Source organism: Capronia epimyces, assembly GCF_000585565.1.
Source record: "Capronia epimyces CBS 606.96 chromosome Unknown aczIQ-supercont1.3, whole genome shotgun sequence".
Lineage (NCBI taxonomy): Eukaryota > Fungi > Ascomycota > Eurotiomycetes > Chaetothyriales > Herpotrichiellaceae > Capronia > Capronia epimyces.
This window is the reverse complement of record NW_006912906.1, coordinates 447,933-467,105: the sequence shown is the minus strand read 5'-3', so window position 1 is coordinate 467,105 and position 19,173 is coordinate 447,933. Positions and strand designations below refer to the sequence as shown.

The 19,173-nt window shown below is 53.8% G+C and overlaps 8 protein-coding genes across 8 annotated transcripts; 4 read left to right on the top strand and 4 right to left on the bottom strand.

Annotated features, from left to right (window-relative positions):
* Positions 1-21: 21 nt before the first annotated feature.
* A1O3_03429 (uncharacterized protein) lies at positions 22-1,654 on the bottom strand (the record flags this gene model as incomplete). Its single annotated transcript, XM_007733567.1, has 2 exons — positions 22-900; positions 950-1,654. 2 exons carry the CDS (start codon positions 1,652-1,654, stop codon positions 22-24), a joined length of 1,584 nt encoding a protein of 527 aa, XP_007731757.1.
* Positions 1,655-2,738: 1,084 nt separating this feature from the next.
* On the top strand, positions 2,739-4,442 carry A1O3_03428 (aspartate kinase; the record flags this gene model as incomplete). The annotated part of the gene is made up of 3 exons (XM_007733566.1): positions 2,739-2,930; positions 3,000-4,284; positions 4,339-4,442. The coding sequence occupies 3 exons, from the start codon at positions 2,739-2,741 to the stop codon at positions 4,440-4,442; spliced, it is 1,581 nt and encodes a 526-aa protein (XP_007731756.1).
* Positions 4,443-6,455: 2,013 nt separating this feature from the next.
* On the top strand, positions 6,456-8,666 carry A1O3_03427 (uncharacterized protein; the record flags this gene model as incomplete). The annotated part of the gene is made up of 1 exon (XM_007733565.1): positions 6,456-8,666. One exon carries the CDS (start codon positions 6,456-6,458, stop codon positions 8,664-8,666), a length of 2,211 nt encoding a protein of 736 aa, XP_007731755.1.
* A 988-nt stretch (positions 8,667-9,654) lies between these two features.
* On the top strand, positions 9,655-10,608 carry A1O3_03426 (uncharacterized protein; the record flags this gene model as incomplete). Its single annotated transcript, XM_007733564.1, has 2 exons — positions 9,655-10,327; positions 10,409-10,608. The coding sequence occupies 2 exons, from the start codon at positions 9,655-9,657 to the stop codon at positions 10,606-10,608; spliced, it is 873 nt and encodes a 290-aa protein (XP_007731754.1).
* Positions 10,609-11,640: 1,032 nt separating this feature from the next.
* A1O3_03425 (seryl-tRNA synthetase) lies at positions 11,641-13,335 on the bottom strand (the record flags this gene model as incomplete). Its single annotated transcript, XM_007733563.1, has 6 exons — positions 11,641-12,198; positions 12,248-12,757; positions 12,812-12,973; positions 13,032-13,102; positions 13,153-13,253; positions 13,304-13,335. The coding sequence occupies 6 exons, from the start codon at positions 13,333-13,335 to the stop codon at positions 11,641-11,643; spliced, it is 1,434 nt and encodes a 477-aa protein (XP_007731753.1).
* A 609-nt stretch (positions 13,336-13,944) lies between these two features.
* A1O3_03424 (40S ribosomal protein S1) lies at positions 13,945-14,840 on the top strand (the record flags this gene model as incomplete). The annotated part of the gene is made up of 2 exons (XM_007733562.1): positions 13,945-14,069; positions 14,192-14,840. 2 exons carry the CDS (start codon positions 13,945-13,947, stop codon positions 14,838-14,840), a joined length of 774 nt encoding a protein of 257 aa, XP_007731752.1.
* A 736-nt stretch (positions 14,841-15,576) lies between these two features.
* Positions 15,577-16,636, bottom strand: A1O3_03423 (uncharacterized protein; the record flags this gene model as incomplete). The annotated part of the gene is made up of 2 exons (XM_007733561.1): positions 15,577-16,351; positions 16,431-16,636. The coding sequence occupies 2 exons, from the start codon at positions 16,634-16,636 to the stop codon at positions 15,577-15,579; spliced, it is 981 nt and encodes a 326-aa protein (XP_007731751.1).
* Positions 16,637-17,154: 518 nt separating this feature from the next.
* On the bottom strand, positions 17,155-18,836 carry A1O3_03422 (tryptophanyl-tRNA synthetase; the record flags this gene model as incomplete). The annotated part of the gene is made up of 5 exons (XM_007733560.1): positions 17,155-17,810; positions 17,862-17,995; positions 18,066-18,181; positions 18,238-18,318; positions 18,378-18,836. 5 exons carry the CDS (start codon positions 18,834-18,836, stop codon positions 17,155-17,157), a joined length of 1,446 nt encoding a protein of 481 aa, XP_007731750.1.
* Between the last annotated feature and the right edge of the window lie 337 nt (positions 18,837-19,173).

Sequence of the window (19,173 nt, the reverse complement as noted above, 5' to 3'; positions counted from 1 at the left end):
GACACTCGAATGCCTCTCGTTTCATTGCAATCTCAGCAGCTCAAATTCCCGATACTTCCCCAGATACCGTTCTCCCCGGCGATGTGCTTTGATTAATCTCTCGGGGTCACCACAACGGAATCCCGTCGGATCGGAAAAGGCGAGCTTCTTGAGAGCAGGACTGGGATTGAACATGGGGTCGAAAACGACCAGGTTCACCGCCCCGTCCACTCTGCTTTCAACTCCCACAATGGTCATGGAGTGGCCCTGGTGCTGGAAGTAAATCGGCGGCTTATTCGTGATGACCACCTTGTCCAAATTGTCCTTGGTCTGCTCATCGTCCAGGTACTCGCAAACTGCGCAAAGCATTGTCTCGCAGCCTTCTACGTCTTTGGTCGTGCCGTATGCGGGCGCTTCACAGGGGATGCCCAAACTCATGAACAGTGCTTGGGCTTCAGGGGTGCCAATATATTTCCTTGTCATCCTGATCCCACCAGTCTCGACCCGTCCATTCGAGTTGAACCCCTTGTCCCAGGCATGCTCCACCATGTCCTGGATCTTCAAGATCGACGGCACTCTTCCGGGGAAATGTTCGGCCCCGGGAGCGCCAGCGCCTTGAATATACGAGATGAGCATCTGAATGTTCCGGTACCCACAGAATCCTCCCTCCTTGGGCATCTTGCATACATGACGCACTTCGGGACTGCAGTAGAAGGCTCGTTCAACACTCCTGTCCAACTGGGACAGTCGTGCGAGAACTGGAACGAGGTTCGGGGTCTCATTGGAAACGCTTTCCACTCTGATCAAGGTTCCGTCAGGCCCAATTCTGTTAGTGATGGTGACTTTGGCACCCTCTTCAAGCATCCGGCGAAGCCAGTTCGGCATCTGGGGTTCGTGTGCGTATGGCCCCAATTCGGCCCTCTGTACGCGGTTAGATTCGCTTCCATCAATAATCGGGTTGCAAACATACCCCCAAACGCTTCGTCTTTCCAATGTTAGATGGTACCGCGTCGGACGGGGACTTTCGCTTCGGTGATGCAGAAGTGCCCAGGAAAATCTCTCGAAGAGAAGGAACTCGTCGTTTGCCGCTTGAAGGAGGGGTCTTGGGATTCAATTGGTCATAGTTTCGGAGCGAACTAGGAATGTTGGTGTTGAAGGCATTGGAGATATCATCTAAGGCATCTTCGGCAGTCGGGATAGGGCCGGACAGCTCGCCATTGGAAGCCGTTTCTGCCTCATCCATGGATACGTCTTCCTGAGCATGCATGTCGGCATGGGCATCGAGTTCGAGGAAGTGGACACGTTCGCCACAAACGCATCCAACCCAAGGCTCTTCGTCGCCCTGCCTCGGGGATGACACACTGGCAGGCGATGAATCTTTCCTCGCAGCTTCCCCTTTCCCGGCGCCATCGCTGCCAGGAAGACAGGGGCGATCGGTTAAGGCAAGTTCGGAGGGGAGTCCGGCTTCCTCAAACGCGAGTAGCTGTGCCAGCTGAAAGTCATTGAGGTCTGACCTGTCGGTTTGCCGAGGGGAGTCAGGATGAGACGTCCTATCGTCCCGATGCCGCTTGTCAGCGTGGGCTTGCTGGACATGCCTGTCGAGATCGTCGAAGTCATGGCTACCGTAACGACAAAAGGGACATCTCAGATACTCTTCATATGAAGTGGACGTCATAGTTGTCGCAGCTCATGTGGACGTCAAATAGAGAGAGACTAGGTCGACCTCATCTCGTGCGGGCGGCGGTGAAGTTGGGACCGGGCAAACAGCGCGGTTCGCCTTGGCCGGACGGGCATTTGCTGATGACACGCCAGTTATGCTGGACTCATCTCCACGACAGCAAGGGTCTAGTTAGCCATTAACAGGCTCTTGGAGTACAATCTGAGTCTGAGGCTCACGGTGTCGAACGGGGTGATTCAAAGGGATGAGGATCAGGTTGACATCGGATGCACCTCAGTTCCCAGATGGGGGCCTGAGGTATGGTCATTACAAAGGGCGGTGGGCTGAATTCCTCAGCATGCAGTGCATACCTGAGGTAATGACGGTCAAATGTCGCTACGATGATACGACCAAACACAGTATCCCGTCCTACCCCGCGTCAGACAGCACCTTCTCTGGCTCAGGGGTCATCGAGTCGTCGACCGATGGGGATGCTACAGAGCGATGGAGCAGGTATGTTCTTGTGGCACTCGACGAAACAATCAAGGCACACACTTATAGGTGCCACCTAGGCGCAAAGGACGGGTGGAGGCTTTGGCTTTGGGTCGGTCTCTTGTCCGCCATCTCGTGCCAGTGTTGGTGTTGAGGCTGCTCTTTCAAATGACAACAGCGAATGCCTGTGCCTATGCCTGTACCTGGAACCTGGAACCTGGAACCTGGAATCTCGGTACGGTACGGTACAGTCTGCGATAACACCATTTGACTGCGGGAATCCCGCCCATCCCATTCGCCGATTTCGGGGCGACAAGTTACTCACCGCCGCCCTAAACAGTTGCAGCGCGGAGGACTCCCTAGACCCCTCGTTGAATTTTTTTATTCTGCCGGGCGTCGACCGCACGCCTCACTTCTACTACTTCGACTAAGTGCAGAGTAGTGTCAAGTCACCAGACTGTCACGGTCACCGACATCCTTCTACACAGTCGCTCGCTTCCGCTCCTGACTGTCCTTACCATTTTCTCTTTCCTTTTTCCATCTGCACATATTGATATTGCAGTGAAGTTATGCTCCATCGCGGTCAACACGAACCTACTTCTTCCTCATCATGACCGCTGCCACTCTCCCCAATGGCGTCCACTCCCAAGCCCCGGTCACCAATGGCACCGACACTCCCACAAGTCGCGCGATCAACATACTTAAGTTCGGTGGAACCAGTGTGGGCAAATTCCCTCTAGATATTGTCAACGTCGTCAAGACGAGTGCCTTGGAAAATGAGGTGGCTATTGTGTGCTCGGCGGTATGTCTATGACTCAGACTCGGTTCACCACTTTTGCCGCGACGGATGCTAACCTGTCGATGTCCATAGAGATCAAGCAGTACCAAAGCCGCGGGCACGACCAACCGATTGTTACGGGCGGCGACCGAGGCCGAAAACCATCGAGAATTCCAACAAGAAATAGAAGCGGTCCGAGTCGACCATATCGAAACTGCCGACTCCTACATACAATCCCAGAAAATATGTTCTCGGCTAAAAGCCGAAATTGAGAATGAATGTTCTTTGGTCGTTCGCATCTTGGAGGCTGCCCAGACCCTGGGCGAGACCAGTCCGAGATCCAGAGACAAGGTTATGAGCGCAGGGGAGAAACTAAGCTGTCGGTTCATGGCAGCCTTGTTGGAGGACCGAGGGATCGAAGCCGAATATGTTGATCTTGCAGATATCATTGACTTCAAAGTCGGCCACAGTCTCGATCAAGAATTCTACGACCATGTTGCCGACAGGCTTGGCAAGAGGCTGCAGAACCTCGCAGGCAAGGTCCCCGTGATCACCGGTTACTTTGGCTCTATCCCTCGCGGTCTCCTCATGACGGTGGGTCGGGGCTACACCGACCTCTGTGCCGCTTTGGTGGCCGTCGGACTCCAGGCCAAGGAATTGCAGATATGGAAGGAAGTCGACGGCATCTTCACCGCCGACCCGCGCAAGGTGCCTACCGCAAAACTGATCCCGCAGATCAGTCCTGCAGAGGCGGCCGAGCTCACCTTCTATGGCTCTGAGGTCATCCATCCTTCCACCATGGACCAGGTCATCCGGGCACGGATACCAATCCGAATCAAAAACGTCATGAACCCGAGAGGAGGAGGGACCATCGTGTACCCTGACACCCCATCGGAGCTGACTGCATTGTCGGGGCACTACCCCAAATTGTTCAGATCGCGCAGCGCATCCTATCTGACCGAGCGACAAAGGCCGAAGCGTCCTACTGCCGTGACGATGAAGCACAGAATTTTGGTGATGAACATCCATTCCAACAAGCGGGCACTCTCTCACGGGTTCTTTGCGGGCATATTTGCCACTTTGGACAAGTGGCGGCTCTCCGTCGACGTGATCTCCACCAGCGAGGTCAACATGTCCATGGCCTTGCATTCGGAGGCGCCACTGTACACTGGAGGAGGAGACGATGAGTACAAGATTGTGGATCAAGATCTGCGCGGTGCCATTGACGAGCTGAAAAGCTTTGGCACAGTTGATATCATCCCGGACATGGCGATTGTCAGTCTGGTGGGGAAACAAATGAAGAATATGGTGGGCATTGCGGGCAGGATGTTCTCTACGCTGGGCGAGAACAACGTGAACATTGAGATGATCTCACAAGGTACGGGCATCATTGTGATCTGACTGCCCATTCCGCGCGTACTGACCGGCTGAGTAGGAGCCAGCGAGATTAACATCTCCTGTGTGATTGACGAACGTGATGCGGACCGGGCGTTGAACATCCTGCACACGAATCTATTCACCTTTCTTGAGACATGATTGGATGTTTTGTTTGTGAGCGGCTTCAGCGACTTCAGCGGCATATAACGGCGTGTTGCATATAAGGATGAGGCACGTGGGATACAATGGAGTTTTGGGCGATATGCATGATTGGATCCCCAAAAATGGACATGACTGCGGTAGACAAAATTGGATGGGCGGGCTTGTCTGGATTGACAGCAGTGACTATTTGCAGTGGTCCCCCAGAGATTTGAGAGTATGATGTCGACGGCTGTCTAGAAAGGATGATTGAGATGTTCAGATGTGGCATGATTCAGGCATAGCCACCGCAATAATGACAGGACGTCAAAATGAATCCAAGACAGCCCACACTGCTAGTGACGCCTCCACCATGAGCCTCGGGCTGCTAGTGAGTCCTGAAGGCTGACAGCTGTGTAGGTGACAGATGACGGTGGACAGTGGACACGATTGATTAACAGCCGCCGCCTCCGCATTGACGGGCAAGTAAGATGAACTAAAAGTCATACAACTTGCAATTTCGCATTCCCCAAGAAGCGGTATCCGACCAGCTGAAGGGAAGTTCGGTAATAGATTAGACGACGTTGAGACTGGAAAGGGTTCTCCAACTGAGTAGAATATGCCTTTTCTTTCGCCGACATACTGTGCTGCTATTCATCGCGACCCAACGCGTCCTCGCGTAACTGTAACAGCCCTCGGGGCCTCGTAGGTCGAAGTTCGGGTTGCAATCAAGCATGTTCAACCACCAATAATGCCCATGCAAGGGCAGCCGGACGAAGCGAACAAGTTGAAGGCCAGGATGGACGGTCAGGATGGCGGGCCAATAACGTGTTCAGCCTGGAGGAAGGCCCGCAGCATACTTGACATAAACCAGGAACGGGCGGGAGGGAGATGAAGAGAGACGTCGAGGCATTCCAGGACGATCGAGATCGCCTGGGCTGATTGGACGTGGGCGGCAGACAGCTGGGACCTACAGGAGGCCTCAGCAGGCCTCAGCCCTGGGATTGTGGGATGGCCGGAGTCGAGAACCAACCAGTGACGGGCATGCGCTGCGCTTGGCGGGCGTCCGTAGCGCCAACCTTAGTCAGGCCAACTTCTACCAATCCCGTGTCCGCGGGATCGCGTAGTCACGGGACATCGGGTCGGCTACTGGCACCAAGACTGGTTCCTGCTACTTACTAACATACCACGACTCGGACACGCTGCGCGTCCAGCTGGCAGTTAGTGAGCGCTGCCGCAGAACTCTGCAAGAATGCAATAATAATAATGCCCGCCAGATACCACCCGCGTCACCACCCACACCCACCAACCCTTCACCACCTGTGCCCTCCTGCACAGTGCGCCGTAAGAGACTTTTCTCTACGACTTATTAGTACTCCGTACCAATTCACAGTACTCCGTACTACCTACTAACCTACCAACCTACCAACCTGACCTACGTGCCTAACCTGTCCCTCCTCTTTAAACCCGGCGTCTCGCCCACTCGCCCACCCGCCCTCCAGCATCCCTACCTCTACCTGCATACACGCACCCTTCGACTTTGAAATCCATCGTGTCAACAGTAAACAAAGCCGCGCATCTGCTCTATTCCCCCGACCATGGCTCATGCCTCTCGATAATATTGCGTCTTCGAACCGTTGCACCCGGTATTGAGATTCCCTCGACGGTTCCAACATCTCATACCTCTTCCCTTCCTACACCTGTCGGCCCCTCGATTCGGTCCACCGCAGCCTGGATCCCACCACCCTCCTCCCGCACAGACACGTCCATATTTCTCCTAGTTCGACGCTGTTCACCGGTGACATCCCATCAAATCTCTCCTTGCCTTGAACCAGCTCCAGACTGCTCTGGAAATCCAACTGCATTGGCCGTGGCATCCATTCCGCCGCCACCGCCGCCGATCCAGCCTGACCGGCGCACTTTCTGCCAATTCTGAAATTTGGTTAATGGGTTCTTCGATCCTCGTTTTCTACGCGACTTCTTTCATAAACTGTGCTGTCCGGTATCAGTGAACCCTCGGCAGCAGTCGTCGCCATGGCTTCGACGCGTCAACACCAGTTTGTTCAGATCTACCAAGATCCCATGCCACTTCCGTCCAACACGTCTCCCACCCACAAGCCACGGCCGCAACTACAACCCTCGGCAATGCCTTTGCAACCCCTGCGAAACCCTCCAGCGCACCCGGAAGTCATCCTCAACGCTCCAATGGCCCCTACTCACCAGCTCTCACCGTTAAAGAGTCATCCTCTGTCACCGCCGAAGCCAAACTATGGCAATCTCAACTACATTCCGATCCCTCCTCCTTCCTTAGCAGCCAACATGTACACGGACTCGCCGGCAAAGAGGCCAGCCATGCCACACAACCAACAGTTTCGACACGTTCAAATGATGCCGCCCCAACCCCAACCCCAACCCCAGCACCAGCACCAGCAGCCGCTCTTCACCACTTTCAATAGCAATTTCGACACGTTTGAACAGGAGAACTACCCTGTGCCTAGCATGCACGACAACTTTGTCGACTTTCCCGAGCCCTCATACATCCGCAAGCAGCCACTCAAGAGATCCTATTCAGACGCGCAGCTGGGGGGTGACCGGCAATCAAAGAAGGTTCGACACGACCAAGATTCGGTCACAAACCTTCCAGAACCCGACGACATGCCTCCTATAGAGGATGATGGCAACAAGCCCGCCTACAGCTATGCCCAAATGATTGGCATGGCCATCCTTCGGGCTCCTCATCGCCGCCTGACTCTTGCACAAATTTACGAATGGATCTCCAGCACCTTTGCCTACTACCGAGAAGACACTAAACAGAGCTGGCATAACAGCATCCGACATAACTTGTCGTTGCACAAGGCTTTCAAGAAACAGGAAAGACCTAAAGGCGATGCGGGCAAGGGCAGCTATTGGGTGATCGAGCCCGGAATGGAGGCACAGTTCATCAAGGACAAGAACCGGCGTGGTAACACGATGCCACACATGGCCATCAACGCTGGAGTGATGCGCCCGGATATTTCGAAGGTGCCCCAGCCCTTGTCGGAGGCGTTGGCCCCCAGCCCATTCATCATCCAGTCGAGTGAACCCCCTCGGCCACAGACAGCTCCTGCTCTGCCCGAGCTTTCGTCGGATGCCACACTGCCCGCTTCAGACCCTGCTCTCAATGATCAAGAGACTGTAGAGTTTGAAGAGCATCCGCTCCCCGCCGCACCAAAGTCATCACCTCCCCATGCAATCAATTCGTCGCCACCTGTGCTTGCGCCTACTCACCATCGAAATATCTCGTCTCCCACTGCGCGTATGCAACGTCCTGTTTCATCTCACCGGCAAAAGAGATCTTTGTCCAAGATGGACGACAGCGGCTATTTCTCATCGATCGAGTCGTCTGTCTTGCGGCCCAACAAGAATGCCATTGTACTCACTTCGGAGTTGGATATCGAACCATTGAGGAGGAAACGAGGTCGGGCAGAGGAAGAGATCGCCCGCATAAGAGGCTCCTCACATGATGTGACTCCTAGTCATGCCAGATTTCGAAACCCCGCCACGGAAGCCGCTCACACCTCATCTCCCGTTCGGGCCAGTCCGTCTACGAGGTTGAATCCAGTCACGCCTCCAGTAGTATTCAAGAAACCAGTCCGGCCTCCACCTTCGCTCTCCCCTAATACACAACTACACCTCCATCGCAAAGCCATGCGGGATTTTGCCAATTCCCCGATCAAGAGTTTTGGTCTAATGCAGAGCGACGCCGAAATTTACAGTCCTCTCAAATGGGCGACTTTGGCTTCTTCTGCTCCCGAGGAATTTGAGATCTTTTCTGATCCGGCCATTGGCCTTACACCTGCCACACCTGCCTTCACTTCATCTCCTATGAAGGCATTAGGATCTCGGCCCACATTAGGACGGGCAACCACGACTGGAGATATGCTCAGTGACATGATGGGAACGTCCTATAGGCTGAACACGAAGACCCCGACCCGGACTTCCCTCCTCAGAGCGGGCGTGAGGGCTTCACTATCGGGATCTCCGCTAAGAGGTTCTATGAGCAACGTTACGAATGTTGATGAGCAGGATGATCTCTTTGACTTCAACTCTTTCGAGAATGACAATTCTGATAACGAAGAGGGCGTCGACATTCTCAAAGGGTTTGAGAAGATTGGCGGGTCCTCGATGCAAGTCAGTGGAACAGTTTCTGCTGGCCATCTTCGCCGACCCTCTATGGGAGGACGAAGTTTCACCTCGCGTTTTTGAAGTTTTGCCTATTGATCTTCTGTTTGGTCACAAGAATTGGTCCAATGACAATGGATGGGCAAGACTGTCTTGTTGGAAATCTTTCTCTGTTCGACCTCCTTGAAAGCCGGTCCGACAGGATATTCTTTGACAAGCGATCTTATTTTTCTTGGATCATCCTTCCAGCGACATTGGCTGGTTTCAATACGATGTCAAGAGCTTATGAATTTCATTACCTTGGGTTTGCCTCTGCCTTCAGAGCCTTTGTTATGACGACGATATGGGATTGTATGACTGATAGTAATGGAGACTATTATTGCCTGGGAGGAACCTTTGCTCTCAGAGGAGGGGTTAGATAGTGTGAGCAGCAATTCCATCAATGTGCTCCTCGTTAGATCGAGCTCTTGTATGTTCTGGCTAGACAATCTAAATTGTGAGATGATCGTCCTTTTACCGTCATCCTCTTACTGCTGGTGAGGTTTGCGTTGCTTAGTAGTGAGATGTGTATTACCTTTACTAGGAGTGTTTGCCCGCGGAAGGCTGAGCCTTCCCACTCGATGAGGCTGGCTCACGTGACCAACCAATTTTGCCGGTCTCTCGGTCTCTCAATCGAAGGCCCAGTTCCACCAGTTCGTCGCTGGAAGGTCAGGACCTCCAACGCAACATCTTTGTGGTCTCTTCGGACAGTCGAGATATTGTCTCGCGGCCGTTTCAAGGATCCGCAAACAATCTCGAAGATGTCCACCCCACGATGTCTACGCATAGCTATTGAAGCATGTCGACCTTGCAAGGTACGGAGAGCTCGCATTCAACCCGTGCAACCCGTGCAACCCACTGCAGCATTGCGCAGTACGCGCCCATCAAGTCAGAGAGCTAATGTGTTATTCTACAGACGTCAGCCCTTCCACTACGCACTCGAGTCGTCCATCCCCAGAGTCAGCGTACCCGAGCTTTCGCTTCGAGCATTCCGGCATGTCTCCCCGAGCGCGACATTACAGCAGGGTTCCCTATGCCTGAGCTTGGATCGCGAAAGATCCAAGAGCTACCTGAGATTAAAGAGGAGGGTGTATCGGCATCAGCATCGGCGTCACCGACCATTCCTCCAAGTCCGAAACAGACACCGCAGCGGAGCAACAAAACTCCAACGTCTAGAAAAGCTCGACAAGACAAATCCAAGTCTCCAGAGGAAGAAGTGGCCGCGATCGTCTCTCGGTCGGTACAACCACTGCCACAAGCAGAAGCAAACTCGGACGCCGACGCCAATACCACGTCAGAGCCTAGTACCCCCCCGAATGTTCCTCCCAATGTCCTGGCCGCCTACCGCACTCCTCTCCGCCATCCACTTACCCACGGCGTCCCCGTGGCCCAGCTCCAGCTTCGGAGCTACAGCGTGCGCAATCTGGAGTTTTATGCAGATTTTGCTGTCCGTGCTGCCTTTTACTTGGGTCTCCCGTGCACGGGGCCTGCTCCTCTCCCGCGGAGAAGGGAACGATGGACAGTGTTGAAAAGCAACTTCGTGAACAAGAAGGCGCAGGAAAACTTTGAGCGGATCACACTGAAACGCCTGGTCACGGTATTTGACGGTCAGCCTGAGGTGGTGGAAGTCTGGTTGGCGTTCCTGCGCAAGTGGCAGTTCTATGGCGTGGGCATGAAAGCCAACGTTTGGCAATGGGAGGGACTCGGTATGTTCTTCCTTGATTACATTTCTTTTTCCCATCGATTTTGGCATGTGTCGAGGATACTAATTTTGCGTGTGATTGCAGACGTCGCCGGGAAAATGGATCGCGACTTTAGCGCTCTCGAGAAAGAACTGGACGACAAATTACGCCTGTTTGGCTTCAACAAGTCCTCCGCCGACAAGAACGATTTGCTTCGCATCATGGCCAAACAAGGCCATAGACAGGTGGGTGTGGGCATGTCTGAGGTCAGAGAAGGGTCAAGGACGACGAACGATCCATATTGAGGATCAGGACGAGTCCTTCTTAGTGAAGAGCTGCTGGTGATTCATGTGGTGTACATTTGCGGACTGTGGAACGTATGGGCGTGATTGTCTCCTATGGTGTAGGATCAGGAAAAAGTTGGAGCAGGCGAGCACTTTGTTCTCCCATGGCTTTTGTTTGGACACCTATATCCCGCGGGAGAGGATTCTTGTACGACTTAGCCCATCCGAACGGCCTTTTGGGTTGGCGGCCTGGTGCAAGACGAGCTGTAAGTCAGGTAGTAAGGCAAATGGAGAAAGACGGGAGAGAGAAGAGCTTGCGAGGGTGGTCCTCATTCCCTTTCCCATTCTCTTTCCCCCGGCTGTATGAGTACAATTACAACTGTAACTACAACACTGCCTACCTACCTACCTGACTAGGTACCTACCTGAGACGCCAGACAATCGGAAGAGCATATCCGTACCTATATAATATGTATACACATTCAAAAATGGCCAATGGGAAGCTGCTCCTCTTCCTGCTCCTGTTCTTGTTCCTGTTCTTATTCCTGTTCTTGTTCGTGTTCATGTTCCTGTTCCTGTCAATCTCGCTTTCGCATCCCATCCTATCCCATTTCATATCTGGTATCGTATCCCCTCACCTAGAAAGATATGTTGGCTACCTTAGGCGGCTAAGGCTTTCGGATCAGTATCTGGATCAGTATCACGTGTGCTGTGTGCCGTGTGCTGCGCCCTGTGGCCTGGCTGTTAAGATGGCCAGATTAGATGGTTGATATACTCTGATATACTCTGTACACAGACAGGACACAGTAGGCTGCTCGGATGATAGGATGATGGGATGATGACAAGCCAAGTTTCATGCGCTCGTCTGTTTCAAAGTTCCTTGTGTCTACAGCCAAGATCTCCATGGTTCTATCTACGTCTTCACTTCAACGAGAGAAGTTCCGTCCCGTCATCACTGCATTCAAACTGGCTCAATGACAGGGTACTGTAGCTAGATCGTTGAGCAGCACTCTCACGACTCATACATCGTCAAATCATCCATCCCTCTGCCCTCTAAACCTTCAGGTCCTTCAACTTGTCTGTAACGTTCTCCGCCGCAGGCTGGTTGGCACCCTTTGGTTTGGGTGGCTGCTTCGCTTTGGCAGAAGTCGACTCCTTCGGCAGCTCTTTTGTGTAGGGAATGATGTCGGGCGTGCCAGGTGGCATGTATGGTCTCAGAACCTCTGGCACCTCAAAGCCGTCTTCCGTCTGATAATTTTCGAGCAGGCAACACAGTGTCCGCTCTGTGGCGCAAAGGGTACCGTTCAGGGCGTGGACATACGACTTTCTCGCGTCAATGGCTCCTTTCTTCTGTCCGTATCGGATCTCGAGCTCGCGAGTCTGGTAATCGGTACAATTCGAGCACGAGACCAGCTCCTTGTACTCGCCTTGGTATGGGAACCAAGCCTCCAAGTCGTACTTCTTTGCAGCGGCATTGTTCAACGCCCCTGACACGATCGCGACGACTCGGTAGGGAAGCTTCAGAGATTGATAGAATGCTTCGGCTGTATCTCTCATGTCTTCCAGTGCCTGCCAAGACTCTTCCGGCTTGACAAACAAGAACTGCTCGATCTAGAAATGTGTCAGCACGTCATGGGTTCCGATGAGCAGCGAAGATTACCTTCTCAAACTGGTGTATGCGAAAGAGACCCCAGGCATCTCGACCATGAGAGCCGGCTTCTTTCCTGAAACACGAGCTGTAGCCGGCAAACTTCATGGGGAGATCCTTCTCCGTCAACCATTCGTCGGCGAACATGGAGGACAACGGCTGTTCCGAGGTGGCGATGAGATATTTGTCTTCAGCGTCCGGGCCTTCAACGACCTTGTACAGCTCCTCATCAAATTGCTCCAGTTGAGCCGTCTTGGCCATGTATTCGGCCTTCATGAAGAATGGCGGCTGGATGGGATCATAGTCTCGGCCAACGAGGAAATGAAGACCATAGTTGATGAGAGCCTGGTTCAGAAGCACTCCCCATTTTTTGAGAAAGTAACCCCTGTGTCCCACCAGCTTGACGCCCCGTTCGCCGTCGTAAACGTCTGCGCGCGTCATGACCTCGTGGTGGGAAAGACAGTCCCTCTTCTCGACCTTCACGCCCTCGGGTGCCCATTGATTGACGACCTCGTTGAAGTCCTACCAGTGTGTGAGTGGTTGTTTGTCTCGTGCGGGAGGTTGGGATCGTCTAACCTCATTGTCATGGATTGGCACAGACTCGTGGACGTAGTTCCCGATCAGTTTGCACTTTTTGTCTCTCAGCTTTTCCTTCTCTGCGGCCTCGTCTTCGACCGCCTTCTTCTCTCTCTCGAGGTCGGCTTTCTCTTTCAGTAGATGGTCTGCATCTTGTTTAGCCTGCCACAGAGTCGAGTCAGTCGAGACCGCGAGATAGCATGGTTTCTTGTCCACAGACCTTCCTCAGCTTGCCAATCTCTTTCTGTACTGCGTTGATCTTTGCGCCGACCTGCGAGGCCTTGTATCTCGCTACGGGTCGAATTAGTATCGGTATATCAGGGTTCGAAGAGCACACCGACTCTGGTAGGCATCGTTCCACAGTGCGGCTACTTCGTCGACGAGTTCGGTGGACGCGAATCTCTTTTGCTGGCTGTCGATGACTTTTTTGGGATCTCCCCCTCTTGATGATCGGTGAGTGTGTGACAAGGGAAAACTTCGGTGGCAACTTACCTGGAGGCGATGAGATCCTGAACCTCAATCATGATGGCGACAAGGGATAGAATGTAAGGGAATCGAGAGGCCTGAGTCTTGTTGTATTGTTACAAATTTAGAGCGGGTTTGTGAAGTGTTGGAAAGTGAGGGCTGCGGGCCAGCTTCCTTTCTCAGAGCATTTCGGAGCCTCGTGAGTCACTATTGGAGATGAGACAACATCTACAAACTGATTGAACCCTATTACAGTGGAGGAAACGGCTGCAATATTTACAATAGTCAACTGAAAAGGCACTATCTTCAATATATCTTGTTGTTTTAGTCCCTATGGCTTCAGGGTTTGATCAGATGTCGCAGGCACTATCCGTACACTATAGATACCTACCTATGTAGTAAGTGGTAGTAGTACTCCGCACTACGCAGTACATATACGGAACACTACGGAGTACTCTGTAGTAAGGTGAAACATCATGCTACGCAATGCATCACCGTAGTAGCCCTCAAAATGGTTCGCCGTACTACTAACTGATTACACTACTGAGGTTCCACGCCAAGGATTTCGCACCCGCACAGAGAACTTTCAGAATTTCAATCAACGACTGGCCCGACACAACTCCTTCAACCGACTCCGACTATCACCTTGCAAACCATCAGTCGCAACCATGGCTGTCGGCAAGAACAAGCGTCTCTCAAAGTCCAAGAAGGGCACGAAGAAGCGGACCCAGGATCCCTTCACCCGCAAGGACTGGTACTCCGTCAAGGCACCCTCGACCTTCAACCAGCGAGAGTACGTGAACCCCATGCAAAATCCAAAGCAAAGCAACTGCGTAGCGAGACGAGGATGCCACGAAGACGGGAGCTTCAATTCCAATTCCAAGACAAGATGCTTACAAGATTTGATTTTAACAGTGTCGGCAAAACCCTGGTCAACCGCACAACGGGTCTGAAATCGGCCAACGATGCCCTGAAAGGACGAATCTTCGAGGTCAGCCTGGCGGACCTGCAAAATGACGAGGACCACGCCTTCCGCAAGGTCAAGCTGCGAGTGGACGAGGTGCAGGGCAAGAACTGCCTGACCAACTTCCACGGCCTGGACTTCACCTCTGACAAGCTGCGGTCGCTGGTGCGCAAGTGGCAGACCCTGATCGAGGCCAACGTGACGGTCAAGACAACAGACGACTACCTGATCCGACTGTTCGCCATCGCCTTCACCAAGCGCCGCCCGAACCAGATCAAGAAGACGACGTACGCGCAGTCGTCGCAGATCCGTGCCATCCGCAAGAAGATGACCGACATCATCCAACGCGAGGCCACCTCCGTCACCCTGGCCCAGCTCACTGGCAAGCTCATCCCCGAGGTCATTGGCCGCGAAATCGAAAAGACCACTCAGGGCATCTACCCACTCCAGAACGTCCACATCCGCAAGGTCAAGCTGCTCAAGGCCCCCAAGTTCGACCTCGGCGCCCTTCTTGCTCTGCACGGCGAGAGCGGCCAAGATGATGCCGGCCAGAAGGTCGAGAGGGAGTTCAAGGAGCCTGCGCCTTTGGAGAGTGTTTAAGTCATGTTCCTGAGGGCAGGGTGATGATGGGCAGCTGCAGTGTGGCACACCCGCGAGAGATGGGGAAATACGGGGAAGTTGTTTGCCATCCAAGAAAGAGACCACCTGGGTGATAAAAGTCCCGAAGCTAGACCAGTCGCTGGGCAGTAGAGATGGGCGGGGGCATGGAGATCGTTGTTCCACCAGGGTTTCTTTCATGGGGCTTTCTTCGTGAAATGGCCTCACGACGGACGGCGTAAAGAAGATGCAACAACTTCGGAAAGGCACGGTTTGATGCTAGATGATCATGACCGAGCATGGGCCATAGCATAGCATGTTGCCAAAAAATCACACAATTGACTATTTGCAAGAGAGACAAGGAAGCATCCAGCTCATGTCCCTGTTCTATTTTCTTCCGTCTATTTTCTCTAAACATGAATTAGTACGGTAATCTTCCCGCACGTGCTCCTTCAATGTAGGGGCGCACGCAGCGGCCATTTATCATGGTTCTGTAAGTTCCCTCTTGGTCAATCATCTGGAAAGCAAACCTATGCTGGCTTTCTCCCGAAGCCAGGCCGCAGAGCAACTGCGGGCATTGGCTTGCAACTCCCAACATTGAGATTGCTCTCGTAGTTGTTGCGCACGGAAAATCAGCGAGACTGATCTTGACCCAATTCCCGAGGTATCATAAGCTTCCTAAGACTGCCCTTGATCCCGCCGGCCGCGTGTGTCTGCAATCAACGAAGCGAGTCGGTCGTCAGCTCGAACTTTCCTCCTCGTCAACAGCCCTTCCAACCCATTCGACCACCCCGGCCCTGAACTCCTCGAACTTCTCGCTCATGACCCAGTGGCCACAGTCAAAACTCAGCAACTCGAAGCGTGGGAAGAAGCGGCCGATCAGAGGCAGCGTCTCATCGGCGACATAGTGAGATTTGTTGCCACGAACGACCAGAGTCGGGCCGTCGTAGCGAGCCTGGTCAGGGTCCTTGAACGGGAAATCGGCCATGGCGGGCAATGCCTTGGCCAGGGTGTGCAAGGGGATGCGGAAACGCAGCTCTGTCTTCTGTGCGTGGCGGTGTTCGCCGGTGCGGTGGGCGTGGTGGTCGTCACCGCCCGCCGGCTTTTTGACCAGGTTGGTCAGCAGAAACTGCCGGATGGTCAGGTCGGACTCGTATTTGGCCAGGATCTTGTCGGCTTCGCTCTGCTTGGTGATCGGGGGTTGGTGCTCCTCGACCTCGCGCATCGCCTGCACGTACTTGCCGAAATCCGACTTCAGCGCCGCGTCCACCGGCGCATTGTCGACGGGGACCAACCCCGAGTATTGGCCTGGGGCGCGCAGTGCGAGCGTCATGGCCACCTTGGCTCCCATCGAGTGGCCGATCAGGGTCGGCCGCACAATGTTCTGCTTCTTGAGGAAGTGCTCCACGTCCTCCGCCATCGATGAGTAGTCGTGGACCGGTGAGTGAGGACTGTCGCCGTGGTTGCGTAGGTCGATCGTGTAGACTGGTCGCGACAGGTCTTTGGCTAGTGCTCTATTGTTGCACCATGGTCAGATTTTTCATTCACTCCGGGCCTCTCCCGTGTTTCCAATTGCTCGCCGGTGCTCCTTACTTACTGAGCGTGCGGTTGTTCCTCTGCGACCCGAACAGGCCGTGCATCACGATAATGGGCGGGCCTTTGATGCCCGTTTTGTCCGGCGGCTCGTGTCGATGGAACGCAAGGTCGACCACATTGCGGCGTAGGCTACTGCTCGAGAAGGTCCGGCGCGTCGAGCTGCACTGGAGGGCACTGGAGAACCGGAGGCGCAGGATGTGCATTTTAGGGCGTAAAGGAGGGCGAAGAGAGGAAGTTGGAGGGGGGGACGCGCGTGGGATTAAAAGAGTCGAATCGTGGGGTTGAGGTTCGTGTATTTAGTGCAAGTGTACAGTATGCATGCTGAGGTGAGCTGCTGAAATTTAATATACATATGGTATCAGTGTAGGTGTAGGGCACCAAGGTCCTTCCTTGGATCTACACATATGGAGCTGCTGGGCGGCCAATGACGTTGTTCCAGGGTTCCAGCCTTGCCGCCGCATGTTCGCCAAAACACTCTTCTGTCTACAGCCTCGTCGAGCGAGAGGCAGACGAATCAGACCAGACTAGACTAGGCATGCAGCCTGTTCTTTTTGCGTGTGTCCATGCCCATCATGGGGCAAGTGTCGCAGACATGGCCGCACGCAGTTTCAGGCAGCTGTTGCTCGGTTCGCTGACCAGAAGGCTCCGGAAGCCCTACCCTCGACTGATTTAAGGGATGTCGCGGGCATGATCGCCCGGATCCATGGCGAGACGTCTCCTCCTATGAAACTGGGATGTGTCGAATGGGAACGGAAACGGAGCCCGCCGACGAGTTTCGCTTGGCGGGATTCCTCTCCAATCTGTCGGGACGCAGCGAGGCTGGATCCAACTCTTCCTCTTTCCCCCCCACCACCGTCTCTTCGGGCCGAGACTCAGTCTCTTGGTGCTCGCGCTCCTGTGACAACCAAGGCAGCGCCAATGTCTGCAATCCCAGAGACCGCTTGACATCCTGAAGGGTGCTTTTGGCCTTGTCCCGCGCTTTCCAGCCGCCCTGGAACACTTCGTCGTGCAGCCGAGAATTGTCAGGCTGCATCAGCTCGAGGAAGTTGTCGCGGATTCCATCCAAAGCCTTGACGATTTCTTCCGCGACCTTTTCCTTGAACGCACGCATGCTCACATTTTCCAGATCCCTGGCAATGAATAGCGACGGCTGATTGGACTCCGTGACATGTTTCAGTATCTCAATCAAGTTCGACACTCCCGGCCGTCGTTCCGGGTCGAAGGAAATCCCAGGCTCAGAATCTGTGATTGCGCCTTTCACCTTGGCATAGATGTCCTCCTTGCTGTCGGTGATGAGAATCCGCGACTTTGGGTCTGGATCCGACTTCGACATCTTTTGCGTTGGTCGTTTTAGAGACATGATCCGTTTGGCAGGGGCTGGTCCAGGTTTAGCGCAGGTCTAAGCGTCTCCTGAGGCATACCACTCACATAGGACTGGCCACGGTATTCTGAACACTGCACCCGAGCCTGCTCTCTGTACGTACGAGTTGAAACTCCGCGCCAGAGAGCGAGTGAACTCGATATGCTGCAGTTGGTCTTCTCCCACTGGAACCAGGGAAGCTCTGGATGCGGTTAGCAGTGAGCAGTGAACAGTGAGCAGTAATCATGTACCGAGCACCGGGTTGGACTTACCGGTACAACAAGATGTCAGCTGCCTGCAGGACGGGATAGGAAAACAAGCCCAATTTCAGTTTTGCCGTAGCTTCGTCACTGTCCAGGTTCGCCGACTCCGGTAGATTCAATTTGCTCTATGTTGGCCAGCTCAGTACAGAGTCGTGGGTCGACATTGGCAGACGCGGCTCACCTTCCATTGTGTCATCCTGGACAGATAGCCAGTAGATGCAAAGGTGCTCAGAATCCACATCAACTCTGCATGACACCATACCTAACAGACACTGTGAGGATGGAGCCCGGACAAGAGGGAAGAAGACACAAGACACCTACATCGGACTGAAAAAAGACCGTCGTCTCGGCAGTGTTATGGAGACCCATTGCCAGTAGCGAGGCAAAGGATTCCTTCCTGAGCCGTAGTCGGTCTTGAGGGGAGACGTCCCCGGTCAACGAATGCAAGTCCACAATAGAGAAGAACTGTTGAGGCTCATAGTCGAGGACGAGGTTGGGGTCTGTCGATTGGTCATGGAATCGTTTCCATTGCCGGAGAGCTCCCAGGTAGTTTCCTAGATGTGGCACTCCTGTGGGCTGGATGCCGGAGAAGACCCGTCTCGTCTTGTGGAGGGGCACTCGCTCATTAGAGGAGGTTCTCTCCTCCAGCCAGGCCCTGTCTGGATCTTCTTCCTGACCCCATTGCTGATCTGCGCAACGGAGTCCATTGCTGAAAAGGCGCCTCTGGACCTTCCGGGGCGTAAGTGACCTCAACAGCACACGATGTGTTCTTGAGGGCATTGCATTGATAGAATGAGTGTACACGTACCGACGGCACGCAGGAAGGGGCCCTTGCACAAGATGACCAAAGAATCGGAATCGGAAGATTAGCAAAGGTGAAGTCGAACCGGCTCACCTTACCCAGGAAATTAATAGGGCACAAATGTCAAAAGACGACACACCCCGTTCGGGACGAGAGTGATGCCGCCCTGTACTCACCCCGGCTCACCTGCCTACACCGCTCCTGCTCACCCGGGGACCTCCTCTCAGGTACCGGTAGGCATGATTTGGTCTTTGGGACCTCCCCTTATGCTGCCAGTGGACGCGGCAGCTCGAGGTTTGACCAATGAAGATATAG